This window comes from Oryza glaberrima, chromosome 7 (genome assembly GCF_000147395.1).
Source record: "Oryza glaberrima chromosome 7, OglaRS2, whole genome shotgun sequence".
NCBI classification, from domain to species: Eukaryota; Viridiplantae; Streptophyta; class Magnoliopsida; order Poales; family Poaceae; genus Oryza; species Oryza glaberrima.
The window spans coordinates 24,419,986-24,446,759 of record NC_068332.1 but is presented as its reverse complement, the minus strand read 5'-3'; the positions used below and the strand labels follow the sequence as shown (position 1 = coordinate 24,446,759).

At 45.3% G+C, this 26,774-nt stretch overlaps 1 protein-coding gene and 2 pseudogenes across 1 annotated transcript; 1 reads left to right on the top strand and 2 right to left on the bottom strand.

Annotated features, from left to right (window-relative positions):
* Positions 1-221: 221 nt before the first annotated feature.
* LOC127779526 (uncharacterized) lies at positions 222-16,291 on the top strand. Its single transcript, XM_052306328.1, has 3 exons — positions 222-562; positions 6,513-6,606; positions 10,935-16,291. The coding sequence occupies exons 1-3, from the start codon at positions 245-247 to the stop codon at positions 11,759-11,761; spliced, it is 1,239 nt and encodes a 412-aa protein (XP_052162288.1). The 5' UTR covers positions 222-244; the 3' UTR covers positions 11,762-16,291.
* Positions 2,863-6,887, bottom strand: LOC127779525 (uncharacterized; annotated as a pseudogene).
* On the bottom strand, positions 15,546-26,254 carry LOC127780328 (uncharacterized; annotated as a pseudogene).
* Between the last annotated feature and the right edge of the window lie 520 nt (positions 26,255-26,774).

Here is a 26,774-nt window from a genome sequence, read left to right as displayed (position 1 = left end):
GGAACAACTATTTTACCATAAGCAAACTCATTATACAAGAGTAATTTAGTGCAGACTACAGCCAGGGAACACTGTCCCATACTGACGCATAGGCATAGCTTCTACTCCGTAGCTAGCTAGCGATTGACACATAGCACAACTCCATACCAGCCGGCAGGCAAGCTACTAGACCCTATAGTGTGTCTAGGGGGCACGTCCTATAGTGTGTCTAGGATACACACGCATCTCGTCTAGGGGAGAGTTAATGGATATACCGTTGAACGGTATACCGTTCTCTAGCAGCCCTCATTGTCCATCCCACCGACAGACGCACGATCCGGCAATGGCCTGGCTGCCTCGATCGACTAACGCGAGGCGGCCGGCAACCTGCCAGGCTGCTAGGCGCGACGGTGCTGGCTGGGCGACGATCTCCGGCGGGCAACCAAAGCAGCCGACAAGGCGACCAGCTAGGCGCGACGGCACCAGGCGGGGGCGGCAGGCAAGGATCTTCGGTGGAGACGAGCAGCCGACATACGTGGCGAGGGCGAGCCGGCGAATCCCCTCCAGGCCATTCCTCAAACAGGTCCCGATCCGATCACCCTTTTGCCTCATCTCTTCCTCCGTGCCCCCTCTCCTCTTGGCAAGGTAACTGATGTTTACACTCTTAGTCCTACAGAAAGAACAGAGTGATGGTTATACTGAAATTGACTGCTCTGCTTAGGGATTTGGAATCTTGGGAGTGCTCTTGGGTTGCTAGTTTACTACTAGGTCAATCGCAATGCTGAGTTAGTAGAAAGCTCCAGTACAGCATAGTTTTGGTCTCAATAGGGCCATGTACATGACTTTAGTGGCCCTGTACTAAACTAGAGTCAGATGTCATGGCATGCACGGTTGACATGGGCGCATGATTTGTATATTTCATGGATGTTCAGTTGAGTTCACATTAATTGATAGCAAATAATTTCCAGGTATAAAAAATAACCCAAAGATTTTACCAAAAAATTTGATGCCAAAAGCGGGACGCACTAGAACTTGGCATAGGAACTGCAATCACCTTAAACACCTATATCTAACCAATTATTATGCATTGGTCACTCTTAAGAGATGATATTTGGACAAATCATCAGTAGAAAAGCCGACAAATAGTACTAATGAGGTAAAATTACAAATAACGTTTGCTCATCTCGAACGAAAATCATGTTTCTTTCTAAAGCCATATGCACATTCCAGTTTTTTACCCCGTGCTAACAAGTAACACGGGTGGGCGGCTCGGGAGGCGAAACCCTAGCCGCCCGCGCCGCCGCATGCCGCATCCCGGCCCTCTCCTCCACCTTGCCGCCGCCGGAGCTTGCCGGCGTGCCGCCGGCGAGCTGGGAAGGCGGCGGCGAGGCCAGTTGAACTCGGCGGCACCCTCCTTGGCGCGAGGAGGTTGGGGCAAAGCCGACAGCGTCAACCTCAGCGGCTGGAGGCGAAGATGGCAGGGCATCGTGTGGAGGCGGTAGATCCGGCCCTCCCACCCCCGAATCTGGTCGGTGCGGTGACGGCGCGAGCTTGAGCGACAGCGTGGCGACCGCGGCAGGACCACTGCGGCGACGCGGTGGCTGGGCGTCGGTCTGGCTCCGGCGTGGCGGCGGCTCGGGCTGTCAGCGCGCCGGCTACTTCGGTGACGCGGCAGCCGGAGTGTCGCCTGCGCCCATGTGGTGGCTGGTGGCGCGGCGGCCAGTGGTGGCGGCGCACCGGCTGTGTCGGTGGCACGATGTCAACGCATCGGCCGGAGTAGAGCCTGCGTCGGCGCGGTGGCCGAAGTGCAGCACGGAGGTCAGTGCGGAGGTGCGGCAGCGGCGGCTCGGCGACGGCCGCTCGGCTTGGCCGCCTAGTGGCAGCCCAAGACGCGGCGACCGTGGGGGGACTCCGAAGCCGGAGCGGCAGCGTTTCCGGCATCGGCGCAGGCTCAGATGGTAGTGCAAAGGGAGCTGGCGGCCGTGGGTCGTCTTCTTCGTTGCTGGTCGGCACCCTCGCCCTTTCTGGAGCTCCCCCCTTCTTTGTAGGGAATTTCTAGGTTGGATTGAGACGGCAGGTTGTCACTTGTCAGCGGGGGAAGCTCAGGATGCCGAAGCAATGCCACCCAGTCCCAGGTTCTCCTTCGGCCAGATCTGGCGAGGAGGCCGGCGGGTGGTGGCATGGAGGGGTCCTAGGCCAGCTCTCAGGGATGGTGGTTCGATGAAGTCGGCCGACGGTGGGGCGTCGGTGCGGTGTGGTGGCAGTCTTGTCGTTGGCAGTACTGGAAGCTGATCGCGGAGGGGCATCGGTCGGGTGTGGTGGAAGCCATGTGCCGCCGATGTTTAGATGGTGGATTCGGATTGGGCGATGGACCACGGCGTTAAGGGGTTCCGAGCGAAAGCTTAGCCTAATTTCTTTAGGCCAACGGTGACTACGCCTTCAGGCATGGTAACCATCCTGAGGGCATTGTTGAGATACCCCTCCTCCCTCGGCAAGGAACTCTGGGTGAAAACCTTGTCCAGTTTTTGGACGGATGACGACGGCGTCTTTCGGCGTCGCGACCCTCGTGAGGGCGTCGTTTTAGAGTCTTCATGTCATAGTGGTGTTGTTGGCCTAGTGGCGATCGGTCTCGCATAGCGATGGCCGGTTCGGTGCTTGGCTTCCCTCTCTGTAGCGTGTGTTTGGACGGTTGGCACATGGTTCGGGGCGTGTGCTCTGGTGCACATCCTTCCTCGACAGCCAGCTGTCGATGTAAAACTTTTCTTGTAATATTTTCTTCCTATCTTAATTGCATTGAATGACCTCCTTCGGTCATTCCGGCAAAAAAAAAACAAGTAACAATATGAATGGTATTCTGATTCTAATGCCACCATTTTTTTTCTCTGTTCCTTATGTCATCGCCACAACATGCGTAAATTATAAATTCATGGCATTTCAACTGCAATAACAGTTCAATAATTCACTGCAACTGTCAATGGGAATTCATCTCTTACAATTTATTTATTTGTCGCTGCTGATGCCTTGCAGCCACTAATGTCCAATCAATTGTTTTGCTCTGTCCACGAGAGCAGAGAGAGGTGTGTTGCATTCCATGAAGCCTGTATCACCCAAGAAAATCATGTAGTTCTCAACCCTTGAGGGCGTCTCTTCTACCATCAGCAGTGCATTCATCATCTGAAATTCATTGAAACAATTGGCATAGCAAGAACTGCTCTCCATCATATATATGGTTTGCTCAAGTATCATCCTCCGGATCCCAGGGTAATCAACACTTGGTTTCATATTCGCATTCAGTGCATCCACTAGCTTCTTCACGAATCTTCGCTTAATCTGTCCGTGCTCTAGCTCTTGCACAAATTCTTCAGGTTTGACTTTGCATATCTGTGAACTAAGACCAATGAGGATTTCTAATTCTGGCCCTTCAACATCCGTTATTGTTTCCAAGACCTGTGTAGTGGAACCAGCAATGTCATGTAGCATGATGAACATAGTTGTAAACTATAATTATACTTATACAATTTAGTGGTAAATAAATGTCCATTTTGATTATAAAATAATTATGTCTTGACAAACATTAATAGACAACAAATGTACAAATGATACAACATACTATACATATCTAATATTACACTTGAAGTATGGATTAGCAGGGCTCACCTTTTGAAAGGCATCAGATAGGTCATTTTGGTTTGATTATGTGAGGTCGGGTTGAGCTTGAGCATGCAGGTACAGATTACGCAACAGGCTCGCAGCCACATATATACATTTCCCATCATGGATTAGGATCATATTTTTTAGTTTATTAATGAATTCTGGTTCCTTCAACATAACCAAGCAGTTATGCACATTTTCTGATGCCAGCATTGCCAATGCTTGCCCAACAACCTTCGGAAGCAAGCAATCGCCATCTGTACTAGATGGTCCATCAGAATTGAGGGACGCCTTCATCAGCCTGGTAATGAGCACCTGCATTTGCCCAATCTCCTGCCTTGTGTCTCGGTCAATGGCAAGGTTTCTGAGGATTCCTGCGACGAGCTTCCTTAATTCTTGCATGCTAGTGTTGTCTCCCAAGATCTCCGCAAGGTTTCCCAACAGGAAGGGATGTTTTGATATCTTGTACCGCAATGCTATGCCAATTTCCCCTTCAATGCTTGTGAGCCTCTGCAGCACCCTCAGTGATGACTTTACGAGAACCTTCTGTTGTGCTACGGAATTCACCATTGCACTTCTGAAGCTTGTGAATCCTATGATTTTGAGGATCAGGTCAGTTACTTTGTCTATTTCCACACAGTTATTTTGATCACAACTAGCAAGACTGTAGACAATTGACATGCCCAATGCTGGGAGAAGATCATCTTTTGTCAGCGGCTGCTCCTTGGGAATTGACCAATATTCTGATATCCTCTGCCAACTTCTGAGTATGGATACTTGGTCGTTGCTGTGTGCTGATTGGGTTGGCGTTTCCAGCTAGTTGTCAGTGTCCGCAACTAATTCTTGTCTTTGCTCTTGATCACCAACTGCATCTAGTCTTTCTTCTGTTGTATCAACAAAAGGATCTTGATCATCATCTGCATTTAGAAGTGGGTGTCCTCTTTTTGGTCTTCCCTCGGTATCCAGAAGCGTTGATACAAGCTGCATTGCCCCAGGGACAGTTACAACTCGGAGGCTCTTTGCGAACTCGGCCATGACCTTCGCAGCATATAATCTAATAGTTGTATGTTGGTTTCCATCAGTCCAGTCCAACATGTTGATCAACCTGGCCTTCGTCTGCATTGAAGGGGTGAGTTTCTCCAGGAGTTTTGCTCTTGTCGGATCTCTTTGCAGAAAAGTGTGCATCATCTGGATCCCGTACAGTTGATTCTTGGACAAGTCAGAGTTTATAGAATCTATCGCAAAGTTGCGGAGGTTGATCCTCTTTGGAGCAAACACACCTCCTTCCATGTATTTGTCGAAGGCATATTCGTAGTACAGATTGACAGATTCAACTCCCCACTGACCTATAAATCCAGCACGGCGAACGAGGGATCTTAGTGGGATGAACGAGAAGACCTCCAGCGTGCCGGCAACGATGTAAAGTATGCCTTGGCCAAGCACCATGCTGTAGAGGATGGTAAGAGATTGGCCAAGATTTGTCTTCTCACCAACACCGATGTAGTCATGTCGCGTAAGGCGCATCCTCGCGAGCTCTTCGCGCACGATGGCTGCAGGAATCTGCAAGTTGCCAGATGACAGTATGGCAAAACCACATAAATCGAGCAAGATCATCACGTGTTGAACAGTTGAAGGACTGGATCAACCATGAAAAGCATCATCACTATCGCAGCAAGCATGCACGAGTTAAGAATAAACCGACGCCAAAATACGTGTTTACTGCCCAAAGCAGGACGCACTTGGTTGACAATAATTGAGAACCGCAGCCTGCTGACTGTCACCAAGAGCACAACCGCAAGGAGCACTATGTACACTATCCACATGACAAAACTGTCTCTGTACATATGGAATATGGAGGAACCCATCAATAGGATTGCAACCACGGGGCTCCATCGCGATATCACACGGAGCAGCAGACTACAGGTGCGTGGTCTTCGAGCTCCTCGAGATACTAATGGGCCAACCGTAAGTAGTATTACTACTAATACCATGATTATAATCAATATAAATGCCCCGTCCTGCACCTCCCGAACAACAATGGCCACCTTAGCAGCAGAAAAGTATACGATCGCGATCAGTCCGTTCCCGCCAAGTGATCTGAAACTGAAAGCACCTCTTGTCCGGAAGAACAATTGGTAATCAAATCTATTGTTGCGACTGAACATCCTGTGTAATCTAAGAAAAGTGAAAACTTAGACTGCAGAACAAAAAATCAAAAACAGGTGTAGATGGGCAGTACATAAGTAGCTGTATATACCTTGCGGCTTCTAGGAATACGATGGCTGTCGCGAACCAAAAATCGCCATGCGAGTCGAGCACCACAGGGTAGCCACCTAGCAGGACAACGGTAGCCCAGGTGAAAGCCAGCGTGCCAAGTGCATTGCTCGTCCTCTCCATCAGTGTCACCACGCGAACGAAGCAATTCACCCATTTTTCCGGCGCCGCGACCTTGTCTTGCCGGTCGGAGCTGGCTCTGGCTGCTATCTGGACTCGATGCTCTTCGCCGGCAATGTCCCCCATTTCCGGACCACGCGCTTCAACAAGAGACCTTGGGCACCGCGGTGATGCAACTCAATCTGTGTTCCAAAATTTTAAACAATGGTGGGCACTGGGAAGTCCAAAGAAAAAGAAAAACCTGGGCGGTGCTCCATTGCCGGCCTGACAAAAAATTCAAAGCTGCAACATTGACTCTACGAAGCTGGTCAATTCAGCTACAATCGACACGAGTGCGAAGTTTCTAATTAATAATTGGCTTATTGGCACATTAGTGAGATCAATTGGGTAGATGTGGGTGACATGACCTCATCTCCCCTGTTATTTTTATCAGGTGCAGATGTGGTTTCACCTTCTTTCTCATTCCCCTTATTGTTGTTTTTGGCCAGGTTGTCACCGGCACATCACGACTCACATGTGTCATAGTCAATCAGGCAATGTCTCCGAAAAGACAGGAATTCTTGGCCCTGTTTACATCCCCCGGTAAAATTTTTCACCCTGTCATATCGAATGTTTGGACATATGCATAGAGTATTAAATATAAACGAAAAAATAACTAATTATACAGATTACGTGTGAATTGAGAGACGAATCTTTTAAACCTAATTGCTCCATGATTTGATAATGTGGTGTTACAGTAAATATTTGCTAATGACGGATTAATTTGGCTTAATAAATTCATCTCGCAGTTTATAGACGGAATCTATAATTTGTTTTGTTATTAATCTACGTTTAATACTTCAAATATATGTCCGTATATCCGATGTGACATGTCAAAACTTTTCACCCCTGGATCTAAACACAGCTTGTCTGTCGGAGGCATCCGAACTCGGGATGGAATGCTTGGAGGTAGGACGTGAGTTGAACGTGCGTTCATCGCGACACACGGGTTTGGCAGTTGGGCCGGGAAACTCAGCAACACGAGGAGCGCGACATGGACCTGACGTGATGTCGGCCCTGTGGGAGGCCTGACGTAGGGCTGTCAAAAAAGCACGAGGCTCGCGAGTTGCTTGAGCTCGGCTCGTCTCAGACTCGATTCGAGCTCAGCTCGAGATCTTAACGAGCCGAACCCGAGCCTAGCTGCAAGCTCGCGAGCTTTGTCGAGCCGAGCTCGAGCTTCTCACGAGCCTAACTGTGTGTGAAATATTTATCTTTTTATATGATAAGTTAGTAGCTCGAGGATAAATTAGTATATATTCATGTGAAAATTGTATTTTGGCATCATATATTAATCTTAGATTCTCATTTTTTTTCCTTCAATATTGTTAATTAAAATTATTTTTTTTGCAAAATTTTGCCATCAAAATATACATTGTCTTATACTTGATCGAGCTCGCGAGCCTAACCGAGCTCGAGCTAAGCCTGCTTAAAAGCTCGAAGGAGGACTAGGCTCGATTCGAGCTTGGCTCGAGCCTGTGTCACACAAGCTCGAGCCTAGGTAGGCAAGCTCGCTCGAGCTCGGCTCGTTGACAGCCCTAGCCCGACCGATGGGTGCCAACTGGCAAGGTCACAGCCTGATGCATGAGGAAGCCAGCAGCAAAAACCTGCGGGGTCAAAGCTATAAATTTTTTTAGTTTTTCTATTGTTACAACACAAATATCAATTTTTTTTATCTATTTTGCAAAAACCTATGGGGTTAGCTGACTATACAGATTACATGTAGCTTCGTCACTGGTCAGAGGGCGAATGTCGTGGACTCGGAGTGTTTGGCTTGGCACGTGCCGGAGCGGCCGGGAGCCGGTAACATCCGAAGGCTATGCGAAACAGCTGATCCGGCTGTTTGGCGGAGAGTAGCTCGAGCCAGCGAAGGAAACTCTTAACTACCTCCTCGGCTCCTCCACACCAGCTACCACCTCTATCTCAAAATATTGCTATCTAAGATAGAATTTTTAGGTAACAACATGATTTTTTTATCGCTAAGTTTTTAATATTTTGGATAGCAATACCTAAGAACAGAAGATACTAGGTAGTAGTAATATTTTGAGACAGAGAAAGTACATATTTCTGTTTCCGTTCAGAAATAAACCAACCGCCCCAATTACATATCAGCCCATCTACTTCCCGAGATCTCCTAACTTCACTTCGCATGATCCGAGAAAACTGAGGGGTGCCCTCGACTAGTCAACTCGACCGAGTAATCGCGAGGTGACAGGCGATGGCGGCGAGGCGATCAGCTAAGTGCTAGGGTGCCGGCTTGACGGCAGGCGAGGCTCTACGACCGGACCAAGAGCAACCGACGAGGCGAGGGAGAATCCCATCCAGGCCATTCCTCTACGGGTGCTCTCTCCCCCCTTATCGCCCTCCGAATCCTTCTTGGATCCTCTTTGCTTGGCAAGGAAACCCTTGTTTTCGTTGCTTTGCTAACTCGATCTAGGGATGCAAGTGGGTAGTCCCGCTACCCGTATAAAAATCCGCTTGCTAGTGTATTTTTTGCATGGTAGTTCAAAATTTAGAAGAATAAATGACCTAGAAGTGGGATAAGCGGGCAAAAAAAGCCCGCTTGCCCACCCTGCTTGCATCCCTCCCAATCCAGTTCTAGTCCTAGTCATGGTTGTAGTCGCACTAAAAAAGGGGAGAGAATCATGGTTATTCTGGAATCGACTATTCTGCTTAGGGAATCGATTACTAGTTTATTACTGGTTAATTGCAAGGTGAGTTGCAGAAACCCAATGCACCGCAGCTTTGGTCTCGACACGAGGGGCGTGAATTTGAGAACCCTGTGCTCAACAAAATTTCAGGCACCATGGGCCATGGCACGCATAATGCATTGACATGGGCGCATGACTTATTATATAACAGTTGAGCACCCATTAATTAGGAGTAAAGTTTTTGCTCGGTGCACAAAACGAGAGATAGAAACACTGAACCCATAAGTTGCGCATTGTCATGGTCTGAATTTCTCAGCCATAGTAGGTGAGTTCTGGGCTGCTACATGTTAGATAGATCTCCCTCCCCTTGAGCCCAACAGCTCAAGGGGGCCTTGACCCGTGCCCTGATCGGGGGCGCCCAGCCCAATGGCTGGTGGGCCCCCATCACCCTGCGCCATATAAAGAGGGGTGGAGGCAGAGCGGCACAAGACACGAAGTTCGTCACCGCCGCCAACTCCACCCCACAATCCCTAATCCGATCGAGAGGGGGCGCAGCCAGTGACGGGAACGCCCCACCGCCGCGCCACGCCTCATCGTCGACCACGACTCCCACTGCTACGACCACCGTCGCCGTCAAGCACACCGTCGCCGCCGTCCACGTCAAGCCCGCGACGACAACGACGATGGCCGGCCGCACTTCCTCCTACTCAACATCGACCGGTCACATCCCTAAACCCTCTCACTCCCTCTTTGTTAATCCATCTATTGTTGTTCGTCTATCCAAAGTGTTCTACCCGACTAGATCTAACCTAGGTGATCCCAAAGCAATGCTAACAAATGGTATCAGAGCAACCCTAGCGTTTGGATCTTGTTTTTGGGGATGGAAATCCAAAGAGAAAAGCAAAAGAAAGAAAAGCAAACGGTCCAACGGATTGAAAAGAGAAACCCTAACCCTAATCTTACCTCGTCGCCGGCCGTCGTTGACGCCAGCAACGGAGGGGGGAGGGGCAAAGAGGCACCGCCAAGGAGCCCCTCGATGGCTGCGCGCGCACCCGCGGGTGCATGCGCGCACCGGCGAGGGGGCCCGCGGCGGCGCTGCCATCTCCTTCGTCGCCGCTACTCTCTCTCACTCGGTGGGGCTGGTGGCGCGATGGGGGAGAAGAGAAAAGAGGCGTCGACGACACCGCTCGGCGCGGCCGAGCCCGCCCGAGAGAGAAAGCGAAGAGAAAAGGAGGGGGCGCCGCGGCACAGCCGCTCGACGGTAGCGCACTCACCCTTGAGTGAGTGCGCGCACCGGCGAGGGGGAGTGCGACGGCGCTGCCGTGTCGCCGTGCCGCCGCCGCGCGGTAAGCCGCCGCCAGGGCTGTGCCGCCGCCGCCGCTGTGCTAGGGTTTCGGCGGCCGCATGAGAGAGAAGAGAAGAAGCTAGGGTTTTTGGCGCAGGCGACTGGGGGTCAGGTTTCGTTTTGCCCGATCTCTCCGCGCGGTCGTCCGATCGAAACCCTAGCGATCGGACGGCCGGCGGCGGCCGGGCCGAAAACAGCCCAAGAGGGCGCGCGCGGGGGGCGGCTTTCCTGGCCCAGGCCTAGGTTGCGGCCTGGGGGAGGGGGCATGGCCGCAAGCGCCTAAAGGCGACCGTGGGCCGACCGGCAAAGGCCAGAAAAGTCCATTTTAGGTCCCTCGGCGAAGGAAAAGAAGTTTAATAAATGTCCCTATTCAGAATCATTTTCAATATGTTTAATGATTGTTTTTATTTCTAAGCAATTTGTAAATTGTGAAAATTGTTTAGAGAATAGATAAATGTGAGAAATGCTTCTGAACATGTATTTTGTATATTTTCATGCAAATTACAATAGAATTTTGAATTGTTTTTACATGTTTTTCCTCTGTTTAAATTTGAACCAACGGGAGAATTTTTACAAAGAGTAAATAACATAGTTTTGTTACTGTTCTTATGGATTTTAATATAGATCTTCCGCTGCAAATAGATGAAATTGATGAAAATTAGTGTTTCTAAAATTAAATTTCGAACCAACGGGAGAATTTAATTTTAGGAACATTAATTATGTGCTATGATATTGTAATTTTCTGACCCACGTTGATGATTGCAATGTTATAGTTATGGCTTTATGTGTTATGTCTATTTTCTGCCCAACGGTGATGTAGACTTAATACATAATATTTTTAATGTTGATTTTGTTCTTACAATACATGATTATCTCAGGTGACTACTCCTTGATGAGTTACATTAAAGATATTCCGACCCTGAAAGGAGATAACTACGAAGAATGGAAAAGAGAACTCGACCTTACTTTTATCTTGGGAGAGGTGGACTGGGTGTTGACTACCTCATGTCCTATAGAACCTGCTGAACTTTTCAGAGGTGAAAAAGAGTCAGATGCTGAATGGCAAAAGAGAGAGAGGGAAAATGCTTCCCTCATCATGTCGTATGACATTGAGCATATGAAATGGACCTTAGCCAACAAGGAATGTTTGGCTGCGGTAAAGAACACGATTGAGCCAACCATATTGGGCTTAATCCCAGAGTATGACACCGTCTCTAAGTACCTCGAAAGTATAAAGAGCCAGTTTGCTGGTTCTTCAAAGTTTTATGCGACACAACTGATAAAGCAGCTTGTGACAGAAAGGTACCATACAGGTGGTGTAAAAGACCACATTCTTAGGATGAGCAACATGGCTTCCAAGTTGAAGCAAAAAGATTTGGGCATCTCAGATGACTTTCTGGTCCATCTGGTTATGACCTCATTGCCAAAGCACTTTGTCAACCTTGTTGTCAACTACAAAATAAGTCCAGAGAAATGGAATATTGAAGAGCTCATCTCTAATTGTGTGCAAGAGGAGGAAAGAATCAAAGAGACCATTGGTGGCTCAATTAACCTTGTTAAAGATAACAAGGAAAAGAGCCACAGGTCACCCTCCTCAAAAGCAAAACAGCCTCAGCATCTGCCTCAGCAACAACAGTTTACAGTTGAGACAGGATCAGTGTCTCCACTGCAAGAAGACAAGACATTCCAAGAAAGATCGTCCTGACTTCGTGACAGTGATCATGGCAAAGAAAGGTGAGAACATTATTACATTTGTAAATGAATCTCATTATGATTGATTATTCTAGATCCACATGGTGGATTGATTCTGGAGCAACTATTCATGTGCGTTCGATGAGGACTATGCAAAGAAGCGAAAGATCCATTAGAGTTGCCAATGGAGTTGAAGCAAAAGTTGAAGCTATTAGAGATCTTTGCCTAGAGCTCGCGAATGGCTTCACACTTTTACTTCGAGATGTTTTTTATGTCCCTTCTTTGCAAAGAAATAAGTGTATCCAAATTGGATTTTGATGGATATGATTGTCATTTTGGAAATGGCAAATGTGAACTATGGTATAATAATGCATGTATTGGTCTTGCTGTGTTGCAAGATTAGCTTTATTTGTTATCTCTTTTTGAGAATGTGAATGTTGTGTCCTCGTTGACAAAAGAAAACAAGAAAAGAAAGCGAACTCCTGATGTCTCATCGAAATTATGGCACTGTCGTTTAGGCCATATTTCGAGGGGGAGAATTGAGAGACTGGTTAAGAATGTAATTCTTCCTCCATTGGAGTTCTCAGTTTTAGAACAATACATACAATGCATAGAATGCATCAGCGCCCAAAACACCGTATGAGCTATGGATCCTCCGTGTGTGGGGGAGTCCTACAGAGGCCAAAGTATTTAACCCAAATCTTGGGAAATTGGATCCCAAAACAGTAAGCTGTCATTTTATTGGCTATTCTGAAAGATCAAAGGGTCATCGTTTCTACTGTCCAAACAGTTGTACAAAGTTTGTAGAAACGGGACATGCCGTCTTCTTGGAAGACGAAATGATTAGGGGGAGCTCGGTAATTCGAGAAATTGATCTTGACGAGAGGCGGGTGTCTAAGCCCGCTCAGTCGATTCAAGAGCCTTCTTCTCTCTACCTGCTGATGTTGTGCTTGCAATGCATGACGTTGCGGTACCAACACCTATTGTTATCTCTCCTGTGGCAACAATGAAAGAAAGTGAGGAACCTGTTCTACAGGATTCAATAGAAATTATTGCCACACCAGAGGAGGAGCTACAATAGCCTCAAACAAATAATGTGCCAAAACAGGAGGCCCCTAGAAGGTCTGAAAGAGTCAGAAGATCGGCTATCCATGATGACTATGAAGTTTATAATATAGAAGAGTCGCATATGCAGGATGATCCCACCTCATATGAAGAGGCCATAAGAAGCGCCCGCTCATCTGAATGGTTGGAAGCCATGAAAGATGAAATTAAATCAATGAAATTAAATGTTGTCTGGGATTTAGAAAAAATTCCTAAAGGAGCCAAAACAGTAGGCTGTAAATGGGTCTACAAAACCAAATATGACTCTAGAGGGAATATAGAAAAGTTTAAAACGTGACTTGTGGCAAAAGGCTTCACGCAAAAGAGAAGGGATTGATTACAATGAGACATTTTCTCCAGTCTCTTGTAAAGTTTCCTTCGGGATTATAATCGCACTGGTGGCACATTATGATTTAGAATTACATCAGATGGATGTAAAAACGACATTTCTAAATGGAGATTTGGAGGAAAAAGTATACATGGCACAACCAAAAGGTTTCGTCATGAAAGGAAATGAAAATATGGGATGCCGTCTAAAGAGATCCATTTATGGATTAGAATAAGCTTTGAGACAGTGGTACTTGAAGTTTGATGGGACAATAAAGAAATTTGGGTTTCAAGAGAATATCGAGGACAACTGTATTTATTCAAAGTTTAAGAACGGGAGATTCATTTTCCTAATTCTATATGTGGATGACATTCTACTGGCTAGTAGTGATGTCAGTCTACTGCAGGAAACAAAGAAATTCTTGTCCTCAAACTTTGACATGAAAGATCTCGGTGAGGCTTCATATGTTTTGGGCATAGAGATTCACCGAGATAGAACAAAGTATGCATTAGGACTTTCTCAAAAGGCATATATAGAAAATGTGTTGAAGAAATTCAACATGTACAGATGCAGTGCTACACCTGCTCCTATAGTCAAAGGCGAAAAGTATGGGGCATCGCAATGTCCTAAAAATCAGTATGAGCTCAATGAAATGAAAAACAAAGCCATATGCGTCAGCTGTAGGAAGCCAACAGGACGCGCAAATGTACACACGACCTGACTTGGCATTTGTTACCGGGTTACTTGGCAGATTTCAGAGTAATCCAGGCCCAGAGCACTGGAAATTGGTATAGAAAGTCTTGCGTTATTTGCAAGGAACAAAAGGCCTCATGCTGTCTTACAGAAAATCAGAATCGCTCCAGATAGTGGGGTATTCTGATTCTGACTTTGCAAAAGATAATACAAAGTCAACATCGGAATATGTGTTCACCCTGGCAGGAGGAGCTATTTCATGGAAAAGCTCAAAACAGACTATCACTGCAAGGTCTACTATGTATGCCGAGTTTATAGCATGCTATGAGGCAACGGGGCAGGTGAACTGGCTAAAGAAATTCATACCCGGTTTTAAAGGTGGTTGACAGTATTGAGAAACCACTAAAGTTATACTGCGATAGCGAACCCACAGTAATGTACTCTCACAACAATCAGTCAAGTGGTGCTGCCAAACACATTGACATAAAGTACTATGTTGTGAAAGACAAAGTCCGGGATCAAACAATCAGTCTCGAGCACATTAGAACAGAAAGGATGCTCGCGGATCCGCTCATGAAAGGCCTACCTCCCAACGTGTTCAAGGAACATGTAGCATGCATGGGTTTAAGGGAAGCCTTATGAATCCTAGACTATAGGGCCCAAAAGTTAAAGTATCTGTTTCTGAATAGAGATATGTATAGTGGTTGTCGAATCCATCGGTGATTAACCGTGACAATGAAACATGCTCTATATGCAAATCTGTGATGGAATAGAAAAAGGCTAAAAGAAATAGTGAGATCAAGGGGGAGAATGTTGGGCTCAAGGGGGCCTTGACCCGCGCCCTGATCGGGGGCGCCCAGTCCATTGGCTGGTGGGCCCCCGTCACCCTGCGCCATATAAAGAGGGGTGGAGGCGGAGCGGCACAAGACACGAAGTTCGTCGCCGCCGCCAACTCCACCCCCACAAACCCTAATCCGATTGAGAGGGGGCGCAACCAGTGACGGGAACGCCCCACCGCCACGCCACGCCTCATCGTCGACCATGACTCCCACTGCTACGACCACCGTCGCCGTCAAGCACACCGTCGCCGCCGTCCACATCAAGCCCACGACGACAACGATGATGGCCGGCCGCACTTCCTCCTCAACATCGACCGGTCACATCCCTAAACCCTCTCACTCCCTCTTTGTTAATCCATCTATTGTTGTTCGTCTATCCAAAGTGTTCTACCCGACTAGATCTAACCTAGGTGATCCCAAAGCAATGCTAACACTACAGAGTACTATCTTGTGTTGAATGGGGCTAATTACCAGCGCAGGAAACCCAATTTTCAGGAGTCGAATAAACAACATTTTTTTTTTGAAAATAATCGATGCCAAGACTAGAACACACTAATACATTGTGTAGGAATTGCAATCACCTTAAGCATCTTTAATCAATTAAGCATTGTCCACTCCAACAAATGATAATTGGCAGTAGCAAATACTCCTAGATTACAGTGCAGGACTAATGACTAATGAGGCACAGATACAAATAGCCTTTCTCATCTCGAAGGAAAATCTATGTTCTTTCTAGAAAGGTCATATGCACAATAACTTTTTTACCCTGTACTAACAATATACATGATGACATGATCGTTTGACTGAAGTGCAAAATCATCTTACAACTTTCTTCAGTTGGCACTGTTGATGTCATGCAGCCACTGGCGACTGATCAGTTCTTTTGCTCTGTCCACGAGAGCAGAGAGAGCTGTCTTGCATTCCATGAAGCCCATGTCACCCAAGAAAAACATGTACTTCTCAGCCCTTGAGGGTGTCTCTTCGACCATCGACACTGAATCCATCATCCGGAATTCATTGAAACACTTGGCATTGCGAGAATTGCACTCCATCATGTATATGGATTGCTCAAGTATCACCCTCCTGATCCCAGGGCAATGAGCATTTTGTTTCATGTTTGCATTCAGTGCGTCCACTAGCCTCTTAATGAATCTCCGCTTAATCTGCCCGTGCTCTAGCTCTTGGGCAAATTCTTCAGGAATGAGTTTGCATATCTGTGAACTAAGGCCAATGAGGATTTCTAGTTCTGCCCCTTCAGCGTCTATTATTCTTTCCAACACCTGTAGTGGAACCAGCAATGTCATGTAGCATGATAAATATAGCTGTACAAACTATAGTTATACTTATATAGTTCATTGGTAAATAAATCCCCCCTTCTTTTTACCAAAAATGACAAAAATTAATAGACAGAGAATGTAAAAATGATATGGCATGCTATACACATCTATGTTGCACTCGTAGTTTGTATTAGCAGGGCTCACCTCTCATAAGGTGTGAGATAGTTCCTTTAGGTCTGATTCTGTGAGCTCATGTTGAGCGTGCAGGCACATATTACGCAACAGACTTGCTGCAACATATATGTATTTATCATCATGGATTAGGATCATATTTTTTAGTTTATTAACGAAATCTAGTTCCTTCAACATAACGAAGCAGTTATGCGAATTTTCTGATGACAGCATTACTAGTGCTTGCCCAGCGACCTTTGGCAGCAAGCAATCAACATCTGAACTAAATGATCCGTTAGAATCGAGGAATGCCTTCATCAGCCTGGTAATGAGCATTTTCATTTGTCCAATCTCCTGCCTTGTGTCTCTGTCAATTGCAAGGTTTCTGAGGATTCCTGCCACGAGCCTCCTCAGTTCTTGGTTGTTGCTGCTACTGTCTTCCAAGATCTCTGCAAGGTTTCTCAATAAGAAGGGATGTTTTGATATCTTGTACCGCAGTGTTATGCCAATTTCCCCTTCAATGCTTGTGATTCTCTGAAGCACCTTTAGTGATGACTTTAAGAGAACCTTCTGTTGTGCTTCAGAATTTACCATTGCACTTCTAAAACTTGTGAATCCAATGATTTTGGGGATCAGGTCAGTTACTTTGTCGATTTCCACGCAGTTATTTTGATCACATTCAACAAGGCTATATATGATTGACATGCCTAGTGCAGGGAGGAGATCATCGTCTATCAATGGCTGCTCCTTGGGAATCGACCAGTACTCCAGTATCCTCTGCCAAATTCTAGGTATGTATCTTTGGTCGTTGATGTGCATTGATCGGGTTGGTGCTTCCAACAGGTTATCGATGTCCTCAGTCGGCTCTTGGTCACCAGCTATATCATGTTTTTTATCTTGTCTATCTAATATATCAATAAAATGATCTTGATCATCATCTGCTACTAGGAGTGGGTGTCCTCTTTTCGGCTTTCCATTAGCATCCAGGAGCGTAGATACAAGCTGCAATGTTCCAGGGACGGTTACAACTCGGAGGTTCTTTGCAAGCTTGGCAGTGACCTTGGCAGCATATAACCTGATAGCTGTACAATGGTTTCTACTACTCCAGTCCAACATGCTGATTAACCTGGCCATCGTCTATGTTGAACTGGTGAGTTTCTCCAGTAGCCTTGCCCTGGTCAGATCTCTCTGCAGAAATATATGCATCATCCGTATCCCATACAGCTGATTCTTGGACAGGTCCGAATTTAGAGAATCAATGGCAAAGTTGCTGAGGCTGATCCTCTTTGATGCAAACAAACCTCCTTCCATGTATTTGTCGTAGGCGTATGCGTAGTACAGATTGACAGATTCTACTCTCCACTGACATGTAAATCCACCATTTCGGATGAGGGCTCTCCGAGGGATGAACGAGAAGACCTCCAGTATGCCGGCTACAATGTAAAGTATTCCCTGGCTAATCACCATTCCATAGAAGATTTTTAGAGATGGGACAAGATGTGGGGTGCCACCTTGGCCGTCGTAGCCCTTTGGATTAAGGCGCAACCCTGCGAGCTCGACACGCGCGATTGCTGCTGGAATCTGTAAGTTGCCGAATGACACAATGGCCAAGGCTTCTATGTCGACAAACATTATCGCATATCGATATATTTTCTCAATCATGAACATCGGCATCACAATTGCAGCGAGCATGCACGAGCATAGGATAAATGGGCGCCAAAATATGTATTTGCGACCCAAATCACCCTGTACTCGGTTGATTATAATTGGGAACTGCAGCCTGCTAATAGTCACTAGGAGCACAACCACAAGGAGCAAACCGTACAATATCCACATGGCCAGCTGTGAGCTCCTGTGCTCTCTGTAAACACAGAAAGCAAGTAATAAAGAGTGCAACCACTGGGCTCCACAGCGATATCTGACGGCGTAGCCGACTGTTGATGCGTAGGCGCAGTCCTAGAACTTCAGCACATAGAAACTGGCCAGCAGCAAACAATACTACCATAATTTCAATCACTATACGTGGCCGGCGTACTTCCCAAACAACCGTAGACACCATAGAAATGGAGAAGCACACGATTACCATCAGCCCGTTCCAGCCCAGTGGTCTAAAGGCACCTCTCGTCCGGAAGAACAGTTGATAATCCAGCCTATTGTTGCGGGTGAATATCCTGAAAGTAGTCATATTGTTTAATCATTAAACAGAAGGGAATTGAGGGGGTGTTTAGATATTGTAAAGTTTGGGCGTGTCACATCAGATATTATATCCGTCATTAGCAAATGTTTACTGTAGCATCACATTGTCAAATCATGGAGCAATTAGGCTTAAAAGAGTCGTCTCGCAAATTAGTCGCAATCTGTGCAATTAGTTATTTTTAGCCTATATTTAATACTTCATGCAGGTGTTCAAACATTCGATGTGGCAGAGTGTAAAATTTTGAGGTGGGATCTAATGAGGGCCTTAAAGACAGAATTTTAAGGTACCCTCAAATGATTATGAGCCTTTAATCGCTTCGGATTCAATGGATTTGATTTTATTGTACTACACCCGGTAGCAGTGTAGTAGAAATTATATAGGGGTAAAATTAGAAATAATATATATAACATTACAATAAATTCGTGTATCATATACCATATTAAAATAGATGAATTGGTAAATATATTTTACTAAAGTTTCAAATAAAATATTTTATATACTTATGAAAATATATAGTTAGATTTAAAATTTACTACACTACTACACATGGTAGTAGAAGGTACCATACCATAAAAACAAAAAGGCGCATAGGAGCCAATTATTTGATTATCAAAAGTTAGTTTCACACTAAAAGTTTGAAACGCTTGAAATCTTATTGAACAGCTTTGCAACCTTATCTTTTCGCTTATTCTTTTCGCTTATGCTCATGCTTATCAGCTGAAATTTAAATTTTTAATCTTAAATTTAAAGTTGATTTTGAGGTTTTTTATTAAAGTTTATTTTTTAGTCTTTTAGATCGTTAAGAACATGTATATAAAAATTTTATTCACAAATTATTTTTCATTTGCAAATATGTTGTTTGACTTATTTACCGAATAAGCGAAACGATGAGGCCGTTGATATGATTGCTAGGTTGGAGTGCTTCTCTATCTAGTGCAAGCTTGCAAAGTCAGGTGGCATCCAAACAGGAAAAAAAACGCTAATTGCAGAAGATTATCAATGTATTATAGAAATGGAATTCCATCTATCCAAATTCTTGTCAGCCAAACATGCCAAGACCAGGAGACGTTGCATGTATACATACCTCGTGGCTTCTAGGAAAAATATCGCAGTCGCATAACGAAAATCGCTCTTGAGAACGGACGGATAGCCACCCAGCAGGACGACGATGGCCCCGGTGAAGGCCACCGTGCCGAAGGCGTTGCCCACGCTTTCGATCACCGCGAGCAAGCGGACGAAGTAGTTCAGCCACTTCTCCGGCGCCGCGGCGACCGCCTTATGATCAGCTTGTCCCGACTCCGATACCTGTATCCGGTGCTCCTGGACAGCGCTGCCGTCGCCCGTCGGCGGCCATCATACTGATTAACTTAGGTAATTAGCGATCCTGCAGGAACCACAAGCTATAACCTCAGCACATTTGTAGAGCAACCCAAACAAAGCCGATACTCCTATATATGTACCAAAAGCATGACGCCTAGAGAAGACATTTGTAGGCCCAGTTGAGAATAGCACAATCAATCGGTGTATGGAAACAGAAGATGGACGCGGTAAACCACATCCACAGCTCGCAAATGTCAAGTGGTCATTGTCTACTGCACTGTAGCAGTGCCGCAGCAAGATTGGTCTGTCGGTTTCCACAGCTCAGGAAGCCGACGTACGAGAAGGATGCGGTAGACTCGCTCACAGTTAAAAGCGCGGGAGTAGTTAACAAGCTCGCTAGCTCAATGCCGGCCGGCCTGCTCCACCACAGGCGCAACCGGAGCCACAACTTTAGATACTGATCCTACACAACCCAAAAGATTAGTCTGATGGGTGAGGACCGCCCCTACTTTTAAGTCGTGCTCCCCCACCGTCAATTTTCAATGTGGGACTAAACCCAACAATCTCCCCCGTCATACATCGGGCCTAACAATCTCCCCCGTCACATCAACCCATGTGACCCCGAAGACTTGTTACTTGGGCCTCGGGCCTAACAATCTCCGCCGTCACATTAACCCATGTGACCCCGAAGACTTGTTATCTAGCCTCCCGACCATATGACCCATGGAAATTATTCCGGGTTCCAAACCTTGGGCTCTGATACCACTTGTTATAAAAGTTAGTCGATATAGCGGAATGACGACTAACCTTCCCGATCGCTTCAATCATTGACCACCTCAATCATTGACCACCCAAGACATGCCAGATGATGACACAGGAACACACGATATTTGTTAACGAGGTTCAGCCGAAGCCTACGTCCCTGGGGCTCTGATTATGGGCGCTCCTCCCCAACCAATATAGCACCTAGCCGCTACGAGTTCATGGCCACGCCGCCATCATCTCCCTGCGTGTCTACGCTACATTGTAGTCGCCATGGTTACATTGTGGTGCCCCCCTCTCTATTTAAGAGAGATGTCGGGTTACAGAGTCCGACTCTAACTCCACCCCCTAACACCTATTACAACTCTAAGTCCAACTGTAACCAAATAGGACTAGTATATTCGACACCTATTCTAACAATTTCTTCTCAAAACAAAATAAATTTTATCTTTTTTTTTTGCGGTTGACCAGAATACCCAGGCTTGTTCTCTTCCTCCGTCCTGGTGCGTTGTGGGCTGTGGCCACCATCGGTGATGCGCCGCCACCGATCGAACCCAAGCAACGTGAAGTCAAGAAGGTCGAAGGCACAGTGCACCGCCTCCTCAGGGAACCCCTTGGTTTGTAGGAAAAATATTAAAAAAATTGTAAGATTATAATCCTGTGAAAAAATTCCTATAGTCATTTGAAACAAGGGATTGGATCCTATATTATCCTTTCAAACTGCTATGGGATGAGTAATCCTATAGAGCTTTAGGATGAAAGTTCGCAAAAAAAATTCTTTGAATCATCTCATCCAATTATTGTGTTTTTCCTATTGTTCAATCAAACAATCATTCATGTGTTTTTTATTCATCTATTTTACACTTGCATTCATATTAGAATTCTATGTTTTTTTTCTATTACTCCGTTTTTCCATTCCTGTTATTCGAAGGGGCCTTTGTGTTTTGCGCTATTGTTCAAGCTCGTCATGCACATGAACATGGAGAAAATGATTATTGATAAAAGATAGATAAAGCTCACCAAGAAAGGAAATATTTCAAAAATGGCATAATATCGATTATTATTTCTTGTAAAGTGAGATTTTTTGTCCAAGAGGTTAACTTTTTTTCTTGTAGTTGGAATTATAAAATTTGAGTAGACATGAAGGAAAAAGATCGGATCCTCATTCCCCTCTTCTTCGTTCTAGTACTGGCTGCTTCCCTCTGTGATTGTATCGTATAGTATCTGTTCGTCATCGCGATCAGCCATCTGTTCATATAAGAAATATTTTCATATATAATATTAAATCTGTAGTAATCATATCCTAACTCTAGTAATCATATATTAAAACTCTAATAATCTTATATTAAAACTATAATAATCTCATATGATAACTCTAAATAATCATATTCTAGCTCTAATAATCATAAATGAAAACTCTAATAATCATATGCTAACTCTAACAATCATATTAAATCTCTACTAATCATATGCTAACTCTAGTAATCATATATTAAAACTCTAATAATCATATATTAAAACTATAATAATCTCATATGGTAACTCTAAATAATCATATTCTAGCTCTAATAATCATATATGCTAACTCTAACAATCATATTAAATCTCTAATAATCATATGCCAACTCTAGTAATCATATATTACATCACTTGCCTGCGCAAATTCCTCCGAGGGCTAGCTACCTCTTAGTCTTGAGAGACGACGACGACGTCTTTTCTGCAACATGCAAAAAACATGTATTAGTCTAAATGCAAAGGAACATATTTTGATTAGTGCATGATAGATTAAACTAGGTCGGAGGGGAGTAGAAGTTTAGGTTCATGGTTTCGTTCCCGTTCGGTCGCGTTCGTTCATGTTCGTTCCCGTTCGTTCACGTTTCGTTAACGTTCATTCGGCGTTCATTCACGTTTCATTCACATATCATTCGCGTTCGTTCGCATGTCGTTCGTGTTCGTTCCCGTTTCGTTCACGTGTCGTTCGCGTTCGTTCGCGTTCATTCGCGTTTCGTTCACGTTCGTTCCTGTTCGTTCACGTTCGTTCACGTTCGTTCCCGTTCGTTCACGTTTCGTTTGCGTTCGTTCTCGTTTTGTTCACGTTCGTTCGCGTCCATTCTCGTTTCGTTCACGTTCGTCCGCGACCGCTTGGGCAAAGCCAGTGGCGGCTTCGGCGGTGGCGTGGCGCGGCGGCGCGGCGCGGCACGGCGGCGGCGGTGGCGGCGTGGCGGCAACGGTGGCGGCGCGGCGGCGGTGGCATCATCGCGCAGCGGCGGTGGCGTGGCGCGGCAGCGTGGCCGTCGGCAGTGGCGGCGGCGGCGGCGGCGGCGGCGTGACGCGATGGCATTGGCGTGGCGCGGCGGTGGCGGCGGCGGCGTGGGCGTCGATGGTGGCGATGACGACGACGACGACGAGGCGGTTTGGAGAGAGAGAGAGAAAGAGAGAGAGAGATCGAGAGAGAGCCTCACCCCCGAGATTCGTCGGTGGCGTCGGCGGCGGCGTCGGCGGCGACGACGACGACGACAGCGAGACGACGGCGGCGCGAGCGAGGGATATCCTAGCTGCAGTGGCGGCGCGAAGGAGAGCTCTAGATCGGAGAGAAAACTTCTAAGTGTTGGTGGAGAAGACGAGTGCTTGGGCATATATATAGTCCGCGATCACCAACCGGGACTAAAGATATCTTTAGTGCCGGTTGTAGCCACCAACCGGGACTAAAGCCCTTTTCCCGCTATTTCCAAATTCTTTTTTAAACCGGTTAGGGTTAAGAACCGGGACTAAAGGTAATAACAGTGCATATTTAATCTCATTACATATAGGTTATCTAAAAGAGTAAATAATTCATTAAATTGATTTAAAGTCACAAATTTAATGATAAAACCTTTAAAATATATTAAGTGGATAATATATAATTAGCATATGATTTAAAATTGTTAAAAATTCTAATAATCATATATAATTAGCATATGCATGATTTAAAATTATTAAACATTCTAATTATAATATGTAAATACCACATGCATGATTTAAAATTGTTAAAAATTCTAATAATCATATATAATAAGCATATGCATGATTTAAAACTTTTAAAAATTCTAATTATCATATGTAAATACCACATGCATGATTTAAAATTGTTAAAAATTCTAATAATCATATATAACTAGCATATGCATGATTTAAATTTGTTAAAAATTCTAATTATCATATATAATTAGCATATGCATGATTTAAAATTGTTAAAAATTCTAATAATCATATATAACTAGCAGATGCATGATTTTAATTTGTTAAAAATTCTAATTATCATATATAATTAGCATATGCATGATTTAAATTTGTTAAAAATTCTAATAATCATACATAATTAACATATGCCATACAACAATTGATTTATATGGATATTCAATACATCCAAAACAGTTTACATCGTGTACACAACAATTACGGCAATACATCGCCGGTGACGGTTGACCGCACGTACTTTCTCCTCACTACTGGTCCTTCCTTGTGATCGCTGCGTGAAGAAAGGGTGTCTTCGTTTGATAGGAGGATGCTAGGGTCAACCGTCACCGTGAAAGGGGGTTGCCCATCAAACTGATCATAATCCTCGTCATTCTTGTCCTCGACTCCGACGATTTTTCTTTTGCCTGGGAGAACCACGTGGACTTTGCTAGACATGTCCTTCACGTAAAAAACTTGCGTTACATCATTGGCAAGGACAAAAAGTTCGTCTGAGTATCCAACCTTGTTAAGGTCAATCGTTGTCATCCCACTGTCATCGATCGTTACGCCTCCATCAGTCAGCCTAACCCATTGGCCCCGGAACAGAGGGACCTTGAGAGGTCCATAGTTAAGTTCCCATATGTCCTCGATAGCACTGTAATACGTGCCAGTTGTACCATCGTGTCCCATGGCATCGATACGAACAACACTGTTCTGGTTCGTGCTCTTTATGTCTTGCGCTCTCGTGTAGAATGTGTACCCATTGATCTCATATCCTTGGAATGTCGCTATCGAGCCAGATGGTCCCCTCGCCAGGAAGACCAGTTGTTGGTTAATCGTCTCGTTACCCATGAGATGTTGTCGCAGCCACGTGGGGAATGTATCAATGTGATGCCGTGTAATCTATGCATCGGAGTTACCGATGTTTCTGGCGCGAACTAGAGCCAAGTGCTCCTCGATGTAAGGAGCCACCAATGAAGATTGTTGCAGAACCGTGAAATGGGCTTTACGGAATAAATTGTTGTCTACCGTCTGTTGATGTGAAAAACATAAGGCCTAGGAGATCTGCTTAACTCCAGTGCAAGTCCAAAAATCTTGCCTTTAAGTTCGTGAGCATGCCAATTGATTTGATCCTGCAATCAACAAGAAACAAAAATAGGAAAATAATAGTTAAATCCATAAATGATAGCCGATCGGCCAGTCGTCGATGACGTATCATTTATCTTTGAGCCAATCTCATCTTTGCATTGATCGACAGTCATAAATAAGCAAGAAAGAACTAAATCTACTCGATCGGCTGTAGATATTAACAAAATATAATACTTCTATCGATTTATATTTGAATCAAGTGATTGGGATAGATCGGTCGCCATGCCGAGACAGTATAAACCACTTAGACCGAAATATATATTAACAAGAAGATTATAAACGTTTATAGCATAGCCAATCAGATAGATTTAGCATGTATCGGCTAATACTCCGATACCACTCTATATTAAGATATTAAAGCGAGCAAAATATATCAAACATGATGCTTAATATACTTAAATGCAATAAGATCTTAACATAAAGGGCGGATTTAACATATCAATCAAGCATATAGGATATAAAGTGGTTAAATCAGGTAAGATCAGGCAATCAGGTACCAAATTTGGTTGTTAACACATGCCCCCCAAGTCCGGAATATTTGGTAATGTTTCGGATTTGTCATATCTGTTCCTCCAAGAAAATCGCTCATTGCCATTTTTCTGACCGTTACCGCAGTGCTTTAAATACTAACCATCACCCCCGAGAAACTTCACACCATTATTTCCGCTTTCACCGCCGAAACAAGTTCTGTCTTCTCTCTCTCCGGCGATCCCCTCAGTGCGCATGGCGATCTCAAGGCGACTCCCCTTCCGATCAATCTTCCGTCCGCGACAATGTCGACTTCCGCCAGCCTGTCTGCCACGCCATCGGCCGAGTATGCAGAGGTATGTACCCATCGGCTAGATCTTCAATCTTGTATAGTAGATTGGTTTTCCTTTATCTCATCTTGTTTTCTTCTTCTCTATTCTTTTTGCATCTGTAGCACCTTTCCAATCTGGTAGCAATTCCCAGCCTTTCTCATGAGCATTAGTACTTCCTTGGTCTGATCGGCAATCCTGACCCTACTGAGTTTATTAGCGCCAAGACCAATAGGATACCTTTTAGATTAGTTAGCCCAGATCTAAGTCATTGGAAGAACACTTTTAAGTCTTGGCCCTCTCTTGAGAAAAGCACTCCTGAGAAAAGTTGGCCCGTATGGTACAAGCGTGTATCGGCTAGTAAGCAGACTCACTGGAATGAGTTAGGAATCGACCAAGCCCTTTGCTCTTACCTTAGCAAATTCGGCTAAGGATGAACCCTTGATGGCCTCTGCAACCTACTTCTGGTCCAACACCCTTAACGCTTTCATGTTCAACCAAGGGCCGATGACACCCACTCTCCTGGACATAACAATGATAACCGGCTTAGATGTCCCCTCATCGGCCAACCCTATGAGCTTGAACACCAAGAACACCTTTGACTTCAAGACCAAGAGCATAGGCGGCTGGTCAGGATTTATCTCCATGAACATGGGCACAGGATCTGTCACCCCTTAGGAACATGTAGCCTTTCTCCTCATGTGGCTTGAAAAGTATCTCTTCTGTGGATCCAGCTGTGGTCCTACTTCCAACTGGCAGCATATAGCCGAAGCCCTAGAGTCAAAGAGACAATTTCCTTTAGGCAAAATCCTCCTCGGATATCTATATCAAATGTTGAACAATGCATAGGCTAAGATAGCTGTCGGCTCAGTTGTCAGTGCAGGTGGACCATGGTGGCTGCTACAAACTTGGCTAAATTTAGTAGCCATGAAAGCTGTTAATCGGCCATCTGTGACAGAAGCTGAGTTTCCAAGGTTGGAGCCGATTATAGATGATGATGATGATGATGGAGAGGAGCGCATGCACCGTCGATGCATGTCATACGGGGAATATGCGTTCACACCAGCCGATGCTGGAGCAAAGCTATCGGCTGAATTACTGAAGGATTGGTTCTTCAGTTTTTATGATGGTTTTCCAAGAAATGCTCGAGCTTGGTTCTTCTATGAAGACTCA

Excerpts from the sequence above, each read along its gene's own strand:
- LOC127779526 (XM_052306328.1), top strand. The coding sequence starts at position 245 with ATGGATATACCGTTGAACGGTATACCGTTCTCTAGCAGCCCTCATTGT. Across the intron at positions 563-6,512 it reads CCAGGCCATTCCTCAAACAG|GTTGTCACCGGCACATCACG; the intron begins GTCCCGATCCGA and ends GTTTTTGGCCAG. Across the intron at positions 6,607-10,934 it reads GGCCCTGTTTACATCCCCCG|GTGACTACTCCTTGATGAGT; the intron begins GTAAAATTTTTC and ends TGATTATCTCAG.